Raw genomic sequence first — 19,611 nt, 5'->3', positions numbered from 1 at the left:
GCCTTTAATAGCCGCTAATTGCCGCTAAACCGCTAATAGCGCTAATAGCGCTAATCCGCTAATAGGGTTGCTTCGCAAGACGAAAAAACCGCTAGACGAAGAGACTCACGGAACGGATTAATTTCGTCTTGCGAGGCACCACTGTATGTGTTTCCAAAACCCATAATCTAGTCATTGCTGCAGACCAGTGCACCTGGGCTCAGCCCTCATGGCTTCATAAAACGTACAGAACATTCTCCCAAGCTTGGTTCTGGTTCAGATTAGCCTCTTTGGCCGCCTGATATTTCTCTCCCAACATGATCGCTTTCAGGATTCCCAGAACAAGCGGTCGGGCAGGTCTATCACCCTCTTTGCACGCAAGTGGAAGGAAAAAGTGGCTTGGCCACGTCTCACGAAGGAGGACTTTAAGGTAAGGCTCGTGGCTTGTTCTCTTTTCCATACAGAGCTGAGGTCATAGATCATAAAACTGTAGAGTTGGAAGGGGCCACAAGGATCATCCAGTCCAACCCTTTGAAAGGACTCACTTGGGGCGTCTTTTTTTGAGTGAAATCTTTGGTGCAGTGCTATCTATTCTCTGAGCTCAAGAAGGGAACTCAATAAGGCTGAGTTGCATTTGCCACATGCTGAAAAGGGTTTGTGGAAACACACACACACACACACACACACACACGAGTGAGCTTTTGGTTAATAGGGATTCCCATAACAGCCACCCCCAAGCAGTTCTTAGATACTGAGTTGCTGGAAAGGGGTCAGAAAAACCAGAATTCTCCGCTGTGGGTAGTATCTGGCCCTATTATGCTATCTAAACATTGGAAAAAGAAATAAAGGTAAAGGGCCCCCTGACCATTAGGTCCAGTCGTGGCCGACTCTGGAGTTGCACCACTCATCTCGCTTTATTGGCCGAGGGAGCCGGCGTACAGCTTCCAGGTCATGTGGCCAGCATGACTAAAGCACTTCTGGTGAACCAGAGCAGCGCACGGAAACACCATTTACCTTCCCGCCAGAGTGGTACCTATTTAGCTACTTGCACTTTGATGTGCCTATGAACTGCTAGGTTGGCAGGAGCAGGGACCGAGCAACGGAAGCTCACCCTGTTGCAGGGATTCGAACCGCCGACCTTCTGATCGGCAAGTCCTAGGCTCTGTGGTTTAACCCACAGTGCCAACCGCATCCCTACCCTATATATAGAAATGAGAAAACCAGTGATATTTTAGGGAGCAGGCTAGCAGGCAGGGCCCATTACTTACATCGTAGGAGCCTACACAACACAAAACACTGTTGCTGTATGTAGGTTTTATTTTATTTGTTTTTTATCTTTTATTTTGGAAATGTACATACAAAATCGGCAAGCCTTCTGATCGGCAAGCCCTAGGCTCTGTGGTTTAACCCACAGCACCACCCGCGTCCCTGGAAAAAGAAATAGGTAAAGGTAAAGGTACCCCTGACCATTAGGTCAAATCAAAAAATCAAAATCAAAACTTTATTAGCAAAGCCAACAGACCACAGCTGTACAAGAGGTAAAAGTGAAAATAGGGATAAAAGGAAGAAAAGAACAGGCAAAAGGAGGTCCGTCTGATGAACAAGTCTGTCACTCAGATGGTGGTCCTCAATTTCGCAGCTCTCTCAATGTACCTCGCGACCTTCTCTGTTATCTGACTATCCGTATCAGATAATAGAAAATACAGTGTAATGTCTGGTGAACGGCCGGGGTTGGAGAGAATGAGTGGAGTAATAATCTCATTCCTTAGGTCTTTGTAAAGGGGGCAAGAAAGAAGGACGTGGGACACTGTTTCCGTGTTACCATCTCCACATGGGCAGAGTCGTTTTTCAAATGGAGTCTTTTGGTAACGACCTTCGAGTACAGCAGAGGGAAGAACATCCCATCTAGCCAATGTAAAGGCACGTCTGTATTTTGGGATGGTTAGTTTAGACAAATATGAGGCTGGAGAGTCAAAATGAGAAGGGGGGAAGTAGGTATACCATGGGCACAGTTTCTTTAGGATAGTCAGGTTGTTTTGTCGTTCAATGTCTTTCAGGCGCTGGCCTATTAGACTCTTTGCTTTAATGAGGCCCATTGATAGTAGGGACTGTGGATGCAGACCGCATGTAAGGAGTTTTTGATGCACAGTTTTGAACCACTTGCTTTTGTAAGGGTCTTGCATTACTAGAGGCAGTAGACCAGGTGGATTCAGATTAAGACGAAGCCAAAAGTTGAATGTTCTCTGCCAGGTCCGAGTTTCCACAGATGGAAGGCAGGCCTCAAGTCGTAATGCTGCGTTTGGAACACAGGAGGGGACGCCGAATATCTGCCTTAGAAATTTAGACTGGACAGTTTCAAGACTGGAGCAGTGGTTCCCCGTCCAGATTTGCGCCCCGTACAGTAACTGCGCCAGAGGTTTTGCTTGAAAAACTTCAAGGGCTGCTGGGATGTATCTGCCCCCCTTCGTGTAGAAGAAGCGGGACAGCATCTTGGTACTTTGAGCTGCTTTTTCTTTGGCACATTTTTGATGGACATCCCAGGACCCGGTCGACTGGAAAACGATACCCAGATATTTGAAGGCTTTGACTTGTTGAATTGTCTGGTTATCCATCCTCCAGCTGTACTGTCTGTGTTTCCTTGCAAAAACCATAATTTTGGTTTTCTGATAGTTTATTGCAAGTTGCTCTCTCCTACAGTATGCTGAGAATTCACCTATGAGCCTATTTAAGCCTATTCTTGTTCGAGATAGGAGTATCGCATCGTCAGCGTACAAAAGCACTGATATTGCTTTGTCAGCCAGTTTGGGGGCGTGGAAGTCCGGAGATGACAAACAGTTAACCATATCATTGATGTAGATGTTGAATAGAACTGGGGCCAGGATGCAACCTTGCTTGACCCCCTTACTGACAGGAACTGGTCCTATAAGATGGCCATTTAACGAGGTTCTTACATGCAGCACCGTGTCTTTATATAAGCAGCTGATCAGAAATAATAGTCTTTTGTCTATACTTGATGTGCTCAATTTATCCCAGAGTCTTACACGTGGAATTGAATCGAAAGCAGCCTTTAGATCGATAAAGGCTGCATATAACACCCCACGGGATTTTTTGGCATATTTGTCAATTAAATAGGCTAGGGTGAAGCAATGGTCTATGGTGGATCTGCCTTGCCTGAAACCCGCTTGCTCTTCCGCTAGAATAGCTTCAGTTTCCAGCCAGCTAGTTAGCTTGGTATAAAGATGTTTGGCATATAGTTTGCTGGGTATAGGCAGAAGGCTGATTGGTCTATAACTCGCCGGGTCTGTCATGGGTCCTTTTTTATAGATTGGGATAATTATTGCCTCAGTCCAACCATCTGGGAGTAAACCCGTTGAGTCGATCCAAGAAAATAAAGACGCCAGCAGGGGGGCCCACCAGCCAATGTTGGACTTCAGAAGTTCGGCAGGGATATAATCATTCCCTGGGGCCTTGTTGTTCTTTAATTGTGCGATTAAATTCTCAACTTCCTTCGCAGTTACTGGTGGCCAATGGGGTAGGTCCTCCAATTGAATGCATAGTTTGTAATGTTGGGCTTCCTGGTCATAGAACAAAGATTGAAAATGGCGCAACCACTCCATTGGTTCCACTGTACAGATGGGATTAGTACGCTCCTGGTCCAGTAGACCAGATATGGTTCGCCAAAAGCAAGTAGTATCTTTCTCGTGCGATGCCTTAACCAAACTGTGCCATGCGGCTCTTTCAGCTTCCAGTTTCTTTCTCCTTAGTAATTGTTTGTAAGACCGTCTCAGATAAATATAAGCATTAAGTAGGAGGGCAGTCCCTGATTTCCTGTATCTCCGGTAGGCTGTTCTCGTTTGTCTCCTTGTTTGCCTGCACTCCAGGTCAAACCAGCTAGCTCCGTCCTTTGCCCTCTTTGTAGCGGAGCTATGTATCACTGTTGTTAAATGGGGTTTCAATCTTTCCAAAAGTAATTTAAAGCGTTCCATAATCACAGCTACTGAATTGCCTGATACAATAGCGGAGCGAATAAGCTTTAACTCCACTGACTGAAGAAGGAGGGTTAGATTTTCATTCAGTATTGGGGACCATTTGAGTCTTTTGGGGGCAGGTATATCCAAATTTACAGAAGGTATATATTGTGGCTCGGCAATAGAATAGTCAAAAGGCCGACCTGCAAGCTCTAAAATTAGAGGTAGGTGATCACTCAGAGTATTGTGGCCCACTTGGAACTTCCTTACAAAGCTGTGAGCAAATCTTGAGATTAGGATATAATCTATAACGCTTCCCCCAGCCTTGGAGAAATGGGTATATTCCCCGGGGCGGTCCCCCTCTATATTGCCGTTTAGTATCAGCAGTTCCCTCCGTCTGGCAGCCTGCACTAAGCAGAGACCTGGGAAATTACTTCTACTATCTTTGGACAGTCGTGTCGCGCCAATATCCGTCTGTTCTTCAGGGTCCATAAATTGGTTGAAATGAGTGTATAGGCTGTTGTCATCTGTTCCTATACGAGCGTTAAAGTCTCCACACACAATAGTCAGGGCAGACGGGTAAGTAGATTCGAGAGGCTCTAAAAACGCCTCTAGCTCAGCCCATGTAGCCTTGACAACGGGGTTTTTTTGACCTGGGGGAATATAGACATTGACCAGCAAGAGAGTAGTTCTCTTGAAGCTAAGTAGAGCGGCTGTTGCTAAAGAATTGCAGCTGGGTAGGGCTGTTAAAGAATGCGCCAGCTCCGTGGAAATGAAGCAAGCTAGGCCACCACTAGATCTGCCGCCCCTTAGAGATGGAGAGGCAGGCAGGTAGTGGCAGTTATACCCATTAAGAAGTATAGGGTCATTCTGCCATGTCTCCTGAAAGAAGATGATGTCAAATTGCTTAAGGTAACACAAAAATTGTTGATTATTTTTCTTGGCGTGCCAACCCGCGATATTCCAGGACAGCACTTTTAGGCCCCGGGCCCTTCGGGGAGCTGGATCTATGTTACCACCATGTCCAGCAATTCTTTGGTGTCTAAAAAAACACACCCGTTGGCTCTTTTCGAGGCTGACTGCTTGGAGAGAGTGTAGTGATCCTCTTTTCTTGGTGATTTGGGGCTAGATTTTGGAGTTGGGGGGGAAGCTAATTCATTCGGAGACAATTTAAGATAGCTGTGCCAGGAGCTTTGAGGTTTCACACCTTGATTTGGTCTTACTTTATTGTACATCACAGGGGGCTCAGATTGTAATTCCACGTCTACACATTTAAAGGTGCCTCCCACTGTCTTCTTATCCACCAGACATTTGGGAGATATGGGCTGCACATAAGGGTCCTTCATTGTCTCACCTTGATCATCCTTATTTTCTAGTCTGCTTCGAAGTAAATCCAGTCTTTTCAGGATCTCAGTTTGAGCTGGAGAATGCAATGACCAGAATCGCTTTATCAGCGAGAGTTCTTCCTCCCAAGCGGAGTCCTCACTATCCCACGTGAGAGGCCCGACGCCAGTTGGATGTGAGGCTTCCTTTTTTTCATTTGGTGCTGTTTGGTGGGGATGATCCTGCTGGAACTTATGCTTTCTATTTCGATGGTTTTGGTGGTTGGTTTTTTCCCTATTGTGAACTTCCATTCCTATGCTCTTGGGCCCCATCAGAGAGGTTGCAGGTGCTCTATTTTCAAATATTCTTAATAGGACTATTCTTTCTTTTTTGAATAGGTTTTTAGCTCTAAAAATGAAACTAGCCAGATTATGATCTAAAAAAGTAATCAATGCTCGTACCGAGCAATCATCTTGATGTAGATACTCTATAGCGGCTATATCAGTTGCTTTTACTACCCCCGGTAAAATGCCACTTATAATGGACAAAAAGTGGTCTATACGGTCCAACCCTGCATAAAATCTAGGCGGTTTAGGGTAATTAGCAAAGACAAGCTTTTGTGGGATTAGGACTAAACTCCATTCTCTTTTGGGACACAACATCTGTCGAACTTGGGAAGAGTGGTTCCCCTCAATAGTTTGGGTCGCCTGCTCACCTCTGTCTACAGATTCTGTGCTGGCCATAAGAGGACTCTGGGGCGGTATAACTGCAGATGGATTAGTTCCTTTGTCCCAGCTCGGTGTTGATTCTTCAAAACTTGATTTAGATTCTTTTATGGGTGTATCTACTTTACGTGTCTCTTTGATGGCACTCGAGTTGGATTTGTTTGTTCCACTTGTAGAAAGGGATGGAAGAAGGTTAAAGAGCTTCTGCCAATATTTTTTACAGGTACGGTGAGTTGTCTTGAGCCGCCTTAGATTTCTCATGTTTTTGCTTTTCTTCATCTTAGGCTCAGCTTTTTTTCTCCGGGGTTTGCTGGGGAGTGGTGGGTCCGGGCTGGCTAGGGGATTTGTATTCTGGTCTGAAGCGCTCACATGTTGTTTGAAATTATCCACTAGGGTCAGGAGCAGCCCGTTTGTTATCGCTAAAAATTTTTTAACGTTAAGGAGATCCTTAGAAATCTGGTATATCTGCTCCTGAAGATAATCACCCCACATTTCTGTTCCGCAGTCATTGGCTTTCAACCAATGGGTTGAAAGATTACCTCCAAGTTCCAGCGGTGACAAATGAGGATTGACATCAGGTGTGTTGGCTGTGTTAGCCTTTGTAGCGTTCTCTGCTATGGCAAGTTCTTGGGCCAGATTTGTTGGATGGTTTGTCCTCTTGTTGTTTGTTTGCAAGTCCTTTAGCTGTGTTGACCAATCCAACACTGTGAGTGGCAAAGGCATAGCTACATCTAGGATACTCTCATTCTGAGTTCTCTTGCTCGAGTCTTTTTGAGGAAAGTAGCTGGTAATTTTACTTTGTCTCCTTCGTCGCTCCAACGGGCTCTGTGGTGACCCAGGCAAAATTCCTTGGTCCTTGTATTTTTTCCTGGTGAGGACCATAGTGGGTATAGTGGGTATATGGGTATATATGGGTGTATGGTAGGGGGTGCTTGCTTAACGGCGGCTTATCTTTTGTTCTAAGCTGGAGTAAACAGTAGCAGAAGTGCCGATTTGTGGAAATTGCCTCCTAAACCTCTCCAACCTCTCCAACTTGTTAGGTCCAGTCGTGACCGACTCTGGGGTTGCGGCGCTCATCTCGCTTTATTGGCCAAGGGAGCCGGCGTTTGTCTGCAGACAGGTTCCAGGTCATGTGGCCAGCAGGACTAAGCTGCTTCTGGTGAACCAGAGCAGCGCACGGAAACGCCGTTTACCTCCCCCCCCGGAGCGGTACCTATTTATCTACTTGCACTTTGACGTGCTTTGGAACTGCTAGGTTGGCAGGAGCAGGGACCGAACAATGGGAGCTCACCCCGTCGCAGGGATTCGAACCACCGAACTTCTGATCGGCAAGTCCTAGGTTCTGTGGTTTAACCCACAGCGCCACCCGCGTCCCTGGAAAAAGAAATAGCTGGGGACAAAATAGACTCTGGCAGAGGCCAATTCTGTCTTATTGTTGAAAAGGGATAAAATCCAGAAGTCAGATTGGCTCAGTGTCCAGCTGTTACCCCAAAGCTTCTCCTCCAGCCAGGCGAAAAAGCAGAAGCAGGGAGTCTGGGTTAATCTGTGAATCTTCATCTTACTTGCAGCCAGCATGGCTCTCAGTGGACTTCGATAACTGGCGCGACTGGGAAGGGGACGAGGAAGTGGAGGCGGCCATGGTTGAGCACTATGCGGAGGTGAGTCTGTCCAGCTATGGACCAAGGCAGAGTCTTGATCTGTCTTCAAATCAGATCAGCAGTGGTGCGGCTTATAGGATTATTATTGTTGTTTATTGATTTTATATACCGTCCTATACCCCGAGGAGACAATAGTGGCTGGCTGTGTTCCCCATGATTTTAGGGCTCTCTCACACTTCCACTTTTGTCACATGCCTCAAAAGCACGGGTCTGAGCAGTTTTGTCCTTGCCCCACTGCTTTCCCCAGGAAAACGTGATCTTTCGTGATAAAATTAGATTCATAGAACTGTAGAGTTGGAAGGGACCCCAGGGTCATCTAGTCCAACCCCCTGCAATGCAGGGCAAATGTCAATCCAGAGAAAACCTGGTTTGTCCGATTTAGTGGTAAAGATTGGGTTCCCCCAGGGGGCAAGCAGCAGGGCAGTGGCAAGTTTGGATTCCTTGACCAGCAACGAAAGCAGGAACAGCAAAACCCTTTCACCCCGGCAGCCCGTGATGTGGACTGCAAAGCGCAGTTAATGTGGCTGGCAATTTTATAGCCAATGCACCTCCTGCCATTACAATCATGCTACAATTACGTAGGCTTTTAGAAGACATCTGAAGGCAGACCTGTTTAGGGATGCTTTTAATGTTTAACAGACTATTGTATTTTAATATTTTGTTGGAAGCCGCCCAGAGTGGCTGAGGAAACCCAGCCAGATGGGTGGCGTATAAATAATAAAGTATTATTATTATTAGGCATCACATATAGCCGTTCCTTCTCAGGGAATGAAATGTTTCGCAATGCTTATTTGTCCTCACATTAATTGCTAAGAGGCAGGCTGAGGGAGGGGCACAAATGCTGGATAAGTTGCATTAAAAAAATTCCATGGCACAAAATGTTTTCTATCACCTGGCTTATCATGTACATACAGTTTGATGGTCTGCGGACATTATCTGTTACAGAAAGAGGCAAGGAGCTATTAAAGGCATTGAACTATGCTTGTGGGCTTTCCACAGACACCTAGTTGTCCATTGATGGACCTTTGGCAAGGCTTTTCTTATGCCCTTAAGCTTCACTTTCAAACCAGCAGAAACCATACCCACCGACTCTTGGTTTCCAAGATGTAATCAGCCATTGGGCAAGTACTTTCAAGCTTTCATTTTGCCTCTTCAATGGTTAAAACATACTGATGATGATGATGATAATACATGTTATGTACTGAGTTGAATAGGATCCAAAAAGCAGCAGTCTGATTGGTCCTAGAACAATGCAGCAGTATGATTGGTCCGCAGGAGCCACCCAGTCCAGCTCCAGGTGGAAGTGAATCCGCAGCTGATTGGCCTACAGGAGAATCCCAGAATTAGCCAATCACATGCGACCCATTGTGTAAATAATGTATATAAAGCAGATATTTTGGGGAAACTTTCATTCCTCACTCCTATGAGCTGAATAAAGAGCATGAAATCCACACTCAACTCCAGGTATATTTCAATACAACATGCCAACAGAGAGGTGAATAAGCCCAGAGCACAAAACCAAGCCATTCCCCATTGCTCAACAGCTCTACTGAAGAGACTCCTCATGAGGCCGGAGGAACATTGCCCAGCTGTGAGGCATGGAGGCTGCTCTCCACAAGGCCCTTACCACCTGGCCTAGGGGGCTGGGCCCACACTCACCCAGCCCTACAAAAGAGGCTCCTCCTAATGACGGAGGAACATTGCCCGGCTATTGTTTTATTGATTTATTGACTGAATATGCTGTAAACCACTTTGAGAGTGTTATTAAAAATATAAAGCAGTACTGTGGTAACTCAGGTTACAGACGCTTCAGGTTACAGACTCCGCTAACCCAGAAATAGTACCTCGGGTTAAGAACTTTATTTCAGGATGAGAACAGAAATTGCACGGCGGCGGCACAGCGGCAGCAGGAGGCCCCATTAGCTAAAGTGGTACCTCAGGTTAAGAACTGTTTCAGGTTAAGAACGGACCTCCAGACCACCAGAACGAATTAAGTACTTAACCCGAGGTACCACTGTATAGAAATTTAAAAATAAATAATAAAAAATAACAAACTTTTATTTGTATCCTGCCCTCCCCGACCGAGACCGGGCTCAGGGCGGCTGAGGTACATCACTGTGGAGGAAGGAGAAGAAGATCCAAATCTTCTTGTTCTCAGAAATCAGTGCCGAAGTCCTCACGTTTCCTTTCCTCTCTCCATCCAGCTCATGCAGAAGGTCACCAAAAAAGGCCCTCCTCCTGCCATGGATGACCTTGATGTAAGTACCGGTATTTAGGGGCGAATGACAGGCAAGTGAGAGCCATGTGGTTCAGATCTCATCTCTATAACCCCTTTCAGCTCTGTCAGGTCCACGCCAGACTGGTTCTCGTTACCAGACTGTGCCACCTCTACAAGCTTGGGAGGGCATATGCTTTGGGCGCCAAAGATACTGATCTTTCCCTGTCTGTCCTGATCTTTCCTAGGATGACATCTGAAAAGCGCAAGACTCGAAGGTAAGCATCAAGGCATCCCTCTTCATGTCTGAAGGGGTGGGCAGACAAGCACCTGGCGGGACCTAAAAAGGGGAGAGGGGGGTATTGCCTAAGGGGTTGGGGCATGGAAGCAGACAAGCGAACTAGCCTGGGAAACTCTGAAATAGCTATCACAAAAGAATGTCAGACTACTGCAGTTTTCTTTGAGCTTCCAGGCCAATCTTAAACTGTCAGGGCAGCGTCTCAGTGGCAGGCCCCATCTGCACTATAATTTAAATCAGTATCATACAGCTTCCCCCAAAGAATGCTGGGAATTGTAGTTTTGTAACTACAATTACACAGGTGGCGCTGTGGGGTAAAGCCTCAGCGCCTAGGGCTTGCCGATCGAAGGTTGGCAGTTTGAATCCCCGTGACGGGGTGAGCTCCCGTTGCTCGGTCCCTGCTCCTGCCAACCTAGCAGTTTGAAAGCACGTCAAAGTGCAAGTAGATAAATAGGTACTGCTCCGGCGGGAAGGTAAACGATGTTTCTGTGCGCTGCTCTGGTTCGCTTAGTCATGCTGGCCACATGACCCAGAAGCTGTCTGCGGACAAACGCCAGCTCCCTCGGCCAGTAAAGTGAGATGAGCGCCGCAACCCCAGAGTCGTCTGCAACTGGACTTAACTGTCAGGGGTCCTTTACCTTTTTATCTTTAAAGGGTGTTGGGAGTTACTAGGAGACCTTGATTCTCGCAGGGTTGCAATTCTCAAGAGTGGTTACAACCCTCTTCCCAGGGAACTCTGGGAATTGTCACTCTGTGAGGTGAACAGGGGTCTCCTAACAACTCTCAGCGGCCCTAACCAACTACACTTCCCATGATTCTTTGGTGGAAGCCGTGACTATTAAAAGCGGTATGATACTGCTTTAAATGTATACTAGATTCGAAATCTTAAGCCAGAATCCTAACAAAGAATCCTTTGCTCTGCCGTGGGAATCCCCTTGATCGGGTGAGCTCCCGTTGCTCTGTCCCAGTTCCTGCCAACCTAGCAGTTCGAAAGCACGCCAGTGCAAGTAGATAAATAGGTACCGCTGCGGTGGGAAGGTAAACGGTTTTCCGTGCACTCTGGTTTCTGTCACGGTGTTCCGTTGCGCCAGAAGCGGTTTAGTCCTGCTGGCCACATGACCCAGAAAGCTGTAGACAAACGCTGGCTCCCTCAACCTGAAAGCGGATGAGCGCCGCAACCCCATAGTCGCCTTTGACTGGACTTAACTGTCCAGGGGTCCCTTACCTTTACCTTACCTTTGCCATTTTGCAGTCAAAAGAATCTCCACCCAGCTCTGATAGTATCTGTTCCCAAGCTTTATGGAGCCCTTGACCTAAAAACCTTTGGTGGGCCTCCACCCTGAGTGGACCTTCTTCTACCTGTCACTGTCCTCACTCCACAGCCCAGAAGGAGAGAACAAGACAAGTATAGCTTACTGCTCCTTTCTCAAGCTATGCCTTGGGGGAGGGCAAGGGAGCATGCTGACAGGTCAGGGAGGAAGAGGAACACAGCTGCAGGCAGGCAGTGGGCCTGGGCAGGTGCCCAAGAATGTGCCAGCCCTTGACACACTGGCCTTGAGCCCTGAACATCTGGAAGTGGAGGTGGCTCTGAAGAGCCTGCTGGTTGCTGTGATGCACAGTTCCTCATCCCTTCTTTGCCTTCATCCCATTTGTGAGACGTTGTGAATTCTGTGATTATTCTCCCCACCACCACCAGGTACAAAAGCAGTGCTGGGATTGAACAAGAGACAATGTTGTGGAGCAACTCTGCACTGATGGACTCTCATTCCCCCGGATTTTCATTCTTTTCACTTTTGCTCCAAGAGATTGCATGACAGCTGCGAACCATAGACTGGGACTCTCTCCTCCAAGTCTCTCATTAATAGATGGGCAATACCACACCTCCTCCTTGTTTCTTCTTTTCTCTCCAGCCTCTCTGACCTACAGCTCCCTCCATCCCTTTCTCATGTCCTCAGCTTCTCTCTGTAGAGTTTTTTGTTCCTTAAGGATGTTGTATATAAAGGTTCGAAGCTATTCAAATCTCTGCCAATAAACACTGGTAACAGTTCTGAGCTTTTTGTTGGCCGTCACCCATTGCTGCAGCGGAGAGAATGGTTTTTGTTTAGTCTTGAGTGTTGCCGGGCTGCGAAGGAGAGATCCAACATGCTTGACTAGGGACACCAGCAAAGAAGCTCAAAAGATGCCAATTGCTGCACTGGCACCCTCAGATAGGAAAGGCTACTTTTGATTTGTTCTTCCCCCCTGTAAATCTAGGTTACTGTGGCTGCAGAATTCCTGACTGCAGATAAGGATTAAAAATATGTTAGATGGAATGTGGGGAACCTTTGGCCTGCCAGATGTTGCTGAACTACAACTCCCGTCAACCCCAGCAAATATGGCCAGAGGACAGGGGTGATGGGTTTTGGAGTCCAAGGATGCCTGGAGGACCAAAGTCTCCCAACATTTGAGCCTAGATCTTTCCAGCTACAATCTCAGCCACCAGAAACAAGCATAAACCAAGCACTGCTAAACTCACCGTAGGTCTACCAAGCTGACAGTCTTCAGCGAAAGGCCAAGAGAGGGAGGTAAAGAAAGCATTCCTGTCATGCTTACAAATTTCCAAGGCTTATTTCATGTTGTCAGTTTGGTAAATGTGGGCAAAATGGGGTAGGCATACATACGAAAAGCTTGGAACCTACAACACAAGCCTAACCATGTTTACTCAGAAGTAAACCTAATTGAATTCACTTAGGGCTTGAATGGGGTTAGGACTGCAAATTCACTAGGGAAGAATTGGGTTTCAGGTCAGATTTTCTGCCCATGCTCTTGCCCCTCCCACCAGGTTACTTCTTATGCACCATATGAAAGATGGAAGTATGCTGTTCTGTAAGTACCGAGAAGCAAAGCATGATCCACTATGAAAAACAATAATAAAATATACTATACAGTCTAAAAAGGAGGGATCAGGTGCCTAATCAGGGAGAATGACACCGTCTAGCTCAAAAGTACCCGTTTATTAAATGCAAGGACTGTAATATTTGAAAGTTAATGAGGTATGCAGTTAGCATGACACGCCCAAAGTTTGCAAGAGTTCACTAAACATGGCCTTGGGGAAATGAAGCGGCTAATAACTTAACAAGGTGTGTGTGTATATGCCCACTGACCTGGAGGTAAGTCCCATTCGAACTATAATGGGGCTTAATTGTAAGTACAGCGGTACCTCAGGTTAAGAACTTAATTTGTTCCAGAGGTTCGTTCTTAACCTGAAACTGTTCTTAAGCTGAGGTACCACTTTAGCTAATGGGGCCTGCCGCTGCCCCGCCGCCACGCGATTTCTGTTCTCATCCTGAAGCAAAGTTTTTAACCCGAGGTACTCTTTCTGGGTTAGCAGAGTCTGTAACCTGAAGCGTCTGTAACCCGAGGTACCACTGTAGTTCTATGCAGGATTGCACTGGCAATCTGCTTCAAAAGACCACCATGAGCCAAATTGCAGATAGAAGGTCAACAGTCAGGGTGGGCTTTTTGCTTCATATGTTGGTATCTGCTTCAGTAAGAGTCATAGCCACCCTGAAGCTGGCAAAAATGGAACACCTCTTCTGAGAAGGCAAGAACCAGGCCAATGGCTCATCTAGTTCACCATCCTTTTCTCACACTGGCCAACCACAGCCAGGTGCCTTTGGGAAACCAGTCAGTAGGAGCTGAGCTCAACAGCAGTCTCCCCTCAAGTAGTGTCCAGCAACTGGCGTTCAGAAGCCTGACTGCTCTGACCATGAAGGCAGAATATAGCTTCCACCATTGGTAGAAGCCATGGACAAACTTCTTATCCTCTTTTAAAGTTGCTTGAGTTGGGGGCCATCATTGTCTCCTGCAGAAACGAGTTCCATATTTTTAACTACGAGATTGATCAAAGAAGTACCTTACATTCTGTCCAGAATTTCATAGGAGGCCCATTGTGTGGTTAACCCAAAGCTTTAGAAACCTGAAGCCACTGTAGCTTACCAACACTAGGTATCCTTCCTGCTAGATTGTAATATTTATTCCTTGAGGGAACCATGAGTCTCCAAAGCAACAGTTTGGTCACTGAACTGAATAGTTGATCGTCATCTTAAGGTGAGTCTTTTGATTCAAAAGGGGTTTCTAAATGTGATCACGCAGATCAAGAACAAAGAGAGAGAGAGAGAGAGCTTGCCAGGTGGGCTATGCCTCAACAGATCGGCAGTATGCTGTCCTGGGATGGGTTTGGAAGAATCAAGTCTATCTACCCTGCTGCCCTCCCTTTCATTTAAACAATAGCTACACATTAGGAAAATCATGTTTTTCATCACGAACAGAAATATTATTGTTAAGGCATCTTCCATATTACCAAATCTCCAAAATCTGTATTGGGACAATATCTTGATTAGGCTCACCAAAATATTACAAAATAGTGCACAGAGCTTTTGAGTTCTCTTCATCAGGCTAGAGGCTGAAAATAAAAGCAAGGGGGAGGGACAGAAAAATAATATTTGGCTAGTGCTAAAGCCAAGGCATCATCTTAAAAAGTAGAGACATCACCTTGCCAACAAAGGTCCGTATAGTAAAAGCTATGGTTTTCCCAGTAGTGATGTATGGAAGTGAGAGCTGGACCATAAAGAAGGCTGATCGCCGAAGAATTGATGCTTTTGAATTATGGTGCTGGAGGAGACTCTTGAGAGTCCCATGGACTGCAAGAAGATCAAACCTATCCATTCTGAAGGAAATCAGCCCTGAGTGCTCACTGGAAGGACAGATCGTGAAGCTGAGGCTCCAAGACTTTGGCCACCTCATGAGAAGAGAAGACTCCCTGGAAAAGACCCTGATGTTGGGAAAGATGGAGGGCACAAGGAGAAGAGGACGACAGAGGACGAGATGGTTGGAGAGTGTCTTCGAAGCTACAAACATGAGTCTGACCAAACTGCGGGAGGCATTGGAAGACAGAAGTGCCTGGCGTGCTCTGGTCCATGGGGTCACGAAGAGTCGGACACGACTAAACGACTAAACAACAACAACAAAGCCAAGGCTTATCGGGAAGAAGAAACATGCAACGCCTAGCAATGAATGTACAAAAACCAGCTGTTACAAATGCATTATGTTTCTTCTTCCCAACCGGCTTCTAACTCCCCAGTAAGCCCTGGTGCAACCTGAAACCTGCAGAGCCTCCTTTGAACATCTTCTAACTTCCCTTCCAAACCAGCTTCAAACTCCTGCCAGATGTAGACCTAAATGGCTTTACTATCAGCCAAATACTCTCTCTCTCTCTCTCTCTCTCTTCCAACCCACTTCCGCTCCCTTGCTTTGTTTACCATTGCAGCCTGATGGCTTGCATGCTTGCACGCTAATTTGATTGGCCTGATAAAAGAACTGCCCAAATATGGGGTTTTTTCCCTGCTGCTTTTAGTTTTCACCTTACAAAACGCTTTGCAGTCCTTGTCCAGGGCAGCTGTTTACCAGCTCCATCTGGTACGTAGGCTGAGACCCTATCTGCCTGCAGACTGTCTCGCCAGAGTGGTGCATGCTCTGGTTATCTCCCGCTTGGACTACTGCAATGCGCTCTACGTGGGGCTACCTTTGAAGGTGACCCGGAAACTACAACTAATCCAGAATGCAGCAGCCAGACTGGTGACTGGGAGCGGCCGCCGAGACCATATAACACCAGTCTTTAAAGACCTACATTGGCTCCCAGTACATTTCCGAGCACAATTCAAAGTGTTGGTGCTGATCTTTAAAGCCCTAAACTGCCTCGGTCCAGTATATCTGAAGGAGCGTCTCCACCTCCATCGTTCTGCCCAGACACTGAGGTCCAGCGCCGAGGGCCTTCTGGCGGTTCCCTCACTGCGAGAGGCCAAGTTACAGGGAACCAGGCAGAGGGCCTTCTCGGTGGTGGCCCCCGCCCTGTGGAACGCCCTCCCATCAGATGTCAAAGCGATAAACAACTACCTGACATTCAGAAGACATCTGAAGGCAGCCCTGTTCAGGGAAGTTTTTAATATGTGACATTTTAGTGTATTTTTCATCTTTGTTGGAAGCCGCCCAGAGTGGCTGGGGAAACCCAGCCAGATGGGCGGGGTACTAATAAATTATTATTATTATTATTATTATTATTATTATGCACCAAATCCCTCCACTCATTCGCAGCAGCAGCTGACCAGTTTCAGATCACACTGCTTTGTACAGCACATTACCCCTTTTTTCCAGACCTGCTTCCTTCCCAAAGAACAGCAATTTTAGTCACACTGTTAATTAGCCTGTGCAAATTAGTACCGGCGCGTCCCCTCCCCACGCCTTCCCATTGCAAGGAGCGGCGGCAACTGTAATAATGCCCCCCTCCCCACTCGATCAAAGGTTTGCCCATGGGATGTGTTTGTGTGTGTATTGTGTGGTGATGGCGAGAAAGCAGGGCTGGCCCAAGATATTTTGGCACTTGAGGCGAACAACAACAAAATGGCGCCCCCTCCTCCCAGCCAGGGAAATAGGGGTGGATGAAGATCCACATCAGGAATAGTGGGGAAGGGAAATAAAGATCCTGCACTGGGATCTGCTGCCTCTGTGGACCCTGATGCCTGAGGCAATTGCCTCATCTTCCCTCATGGGTGGGCTGGCTCCATGAGAAAAGGTCTGAACATCTTGAATAGCAATAGCTGAGGAAAATCCTTTTTCACAAACATGTAAGGGCCTCACCTGCTCTGTACCTCCATATGGAACATTTTAACAACTACCAAACACTCTCCTACACTGGCCTGGAAAAAACCCACATTTTCTGTTATTCTATGGCTGCCAAAAACCCGACAGTTGCTGTTTTGCTAATAGTTTTTATAGATCATAAAACATTATTGTTTGGACAAGCAGCCTGCCCAAATGCTTAGAAAGCTGAGGTCATTTTATCCCACTTTTTGGGGGTTTTAAACTTTTGCATGTTTTGTAGAGTAGGGTTTGTGAATTTTACTGTGTTTTATATTTTTATAAACCGCTTTGAGGGTTCTTTTCTTTTTTTAGGAAGCAAATGCGTAGCTGTCAACTTTTCCATTTTCTTGCAAGGAATCCTATTCGGAATAAGGGAATTTCCCTTTAAAAAAGGGAAAAGTTGACAGCTGTGAGCAAGTGGTGTCTAAATTTTGAGAAATAAACAAAGAATGGCTTTTGCTTGTGGTGGCAGGATTTATGCTGTATGTACTCTTGGTATGTCTATTGTTTATTTTATTGTCCAGTAAGGCGCTTTGGGATTCGTTTGACACCAATATAAACCAGAAATATAAACCAATCCCATTTGAACCAATGTAGGGGGGGCGTCTTTTTCTGCTGCACCAGCAAAGGCCCCGCCCCGAGGTCCGCTTTCCCTCACAGAAGAGCGCAAAAGGCAGGCCGAGGAGACCGAGGCCCCGCCCCTTTCCTTTCGTCAGCTAAGCGCAAGGGAAACTCGGGGCTAGTTATGTCCTTCGCCGCTCGCCTTAGGCCGGGCGGAAGTGACCCGTTACGGCTGCTCTTTCGCTGCGCCTGAAGCCTAAAGGTGCCGACCAACGTGTTCCGGGGTCGCTGGGGTCCGACGCTGCTGGTGGCTCCATGGCGTTCATGTGCCAGCGGGACAGCTGGGTCCGGCAGGTGTGAAAGGAACCGAGGGAATTTGGGATGCGGGGTGGCGCTCGTTTCCGTTAATTGCATATATACCGTTACAGTTCGTGCCAATTTGCATCATTGTGGATGAGAGCAAATTCGCATCGTTGGTTCCTCTAAGGTTCCCATGAAGACGTGCAGACATTGGTTGAAAAAATGGTTCTTTACTCCTTTGGCAGCAGAGAAAACCACCAACAAGCTTTTAATGGGAGATCAATCAGTATTTTTATTTTGTGTTTTTTATATTGTATGTTTATGATGTGAATCGCCCCGAGATCTATAATACTACAGTGGTACCTCGGGTTACATACACTTCAGGTTACATACGCTTCAGGTTACAAACTCCGCTAACCCAGAAATAGTACCTCGGGTTAAGAGCTTTGCTTCAGGATGAGAACAGAAATTGCACAGCGGCGGTGCAGCAGCAGCGGGAGGCCCCATTAGCTAAAGTGGTGCTTCAGGTTAAGAACAGTTTCAGGTTAAGAACGGACCTCCAGAACGAATTAAGTATGTAACCAGAGGTACCACTGTACTAGGTAAAGGGACCCCTGACCATTAGGTCCAGTAGTGGCTGACTCTGGTGTTGCGGCGCTCATCTCGCTTTACTGGCTGAGGGAGCCGGCGTACAGCTTGCAGATCATGTGGCCAGCAGGACTAAGCCGCTTCTGGCGAACCAGAGCAGCGCACAGAAACACCGTTTACCTTCTTGCCAGAGCAGTACCTATTTATCTACTTGCACTTTGACGTGCTTTCGAACTGCTAGGTTGGCAGGAGTGGGGAACTCACCCCATTGCGGGGATTCGAACCGCCGACCTTCTGATCAGCAAGTCCTAGGCTCTGTGGTTTAACCCACAGCACCATCCGTGTCCCATAATACTACTACTGCTAATAATAATAATAATAAGAGAAAATTTGCTTCATATAAGGTGCTTTCCTCCAGCCCAAATCAAATTGATTCTTTCTCGCTCCTCCTCTGTAGTCCTATTTACAGGTCCTAGCATTGTTATTTTTTATTATTATAAACAAAACACTTATGAGGCTGCATGTCTGCCAGTAAGAGATGGTGAAGCACTGGGTTTTTCTGCATCAGCCATGAGTTGATGACCTTTTGTGGTGGTTGTTTCTTCCAACCCTATGATTTTGCAGTTTTAAGGCTAGGTGCATGCTGCCTGGGGCTGGAATGGCTGCATTTCTGTGTTTTGCCTAGTGCATAGCACATCAGTGGACCAGGCAGTTGCTGTCATTCAATGTTGCTTCACAGAATCTAATACAGTACAATGGATGCTCAAAGCTTTTTGCAGAGTGCAATAAAGTCATCATACAAATAAACAGGTACAACATATCTTAAATCAACAGGAGAGGAACGAAGCTACAGCAAAGGGGGATTATGAATTGCAAGAAAACCCCTTCTGCTAAGAACACAGCCTTGTAGTTGTGACTCTGGCATCTACAGCAGAGGCCTTTAAGGGTCTGTCTCTTGTTCCTTTCTCTAATTTTGAAGATAAGTGAAAGTATTCTGTGAGGCATTTGGGGACTGAATTGAAAGTATGCTTCTACAGTTGTTTTGCTTTTGAATTGCTTTAGTAAAATGTTTTATAATATGTATTAAAAGCGAAGAATTACATCATTTTGCTTAAGTTGAGTTGGAAGCATTTATGTTATAAGGTGAGATAGAAACAATAAATACAATAAAGAGATAATCTAAAGATACTGAAAATACTCGTCGTATGTTCTACTTGAAATTAGTGGACCTAAGTTAGTCATATCCACTAATTTCAGTGAGTCTGTTCTGAATGTGACCAACTTTGGTTATCACCTATTGTTGTGACAAAATTCATGC

At 46.3% G+C, this 19,611-nt stretch overlaps 1 protein-coding gene across 4 annotated transcripts in view; it reads left to right on the top strand.

Moving 5' to 3' along the window:
- LOC310661554 (putative protein PTGES3L) overlaps positions 1–19,611 on the top strand; it is a 47,028-nt gene that overhangs the window by 6,824 nt on the left and 20,593 nt on the right. For 2 of the 4 annotated variants that reach the window (XM_083407887.1, XM_083407886.1), the window contains 5 exons: positions 311–409; positions 7,564–7,653; positions 9,858–9,911; positions 10,117–10,146; positions 11,863–12,217. In XM_083407887.1, coding sequence (XP_083264013.1) covers positions 311–409; positions 7,564–7,653; positions 9,858–9,911; positions 10,117–10,128 — 255 coding nt within the window. In that variant the 3' untranslated portion in view covers positions 10,129–10,146; positions 11,863–12,217. Of the gene's footprint in view, positions 1–310; positions 410–7,563; positions 7,654–9,857; positions 9,912–10,116; positions 10,147–11,862; positions 12,218–17,598; positions 17,760–19,611 lie in introns of those variants that run through there. The other 2 variants (XM_083407888.1, XM_083407885.1) reach the window with 2 other exon arrangements.

Source organism: Podarcis tiliguerta, assembly GCF_965153285.1.
Source record: "Podarcis tiliguerta genome assembly, chromosome: 13".
In the NCBI taxonomy this organism is placed as follows: domain Eukaryota; kingdom Metazoa; phylum Chordata; class Lepidosauria; order Squamata; family Lacertidae; genus Podarcis; species Podarcis tiliguerta.
The sequence above is the reverse complement of the archived record's forward strand: the minus strand, read 5'-3'. Positions and strand labels throughout refer to the sequence as shown.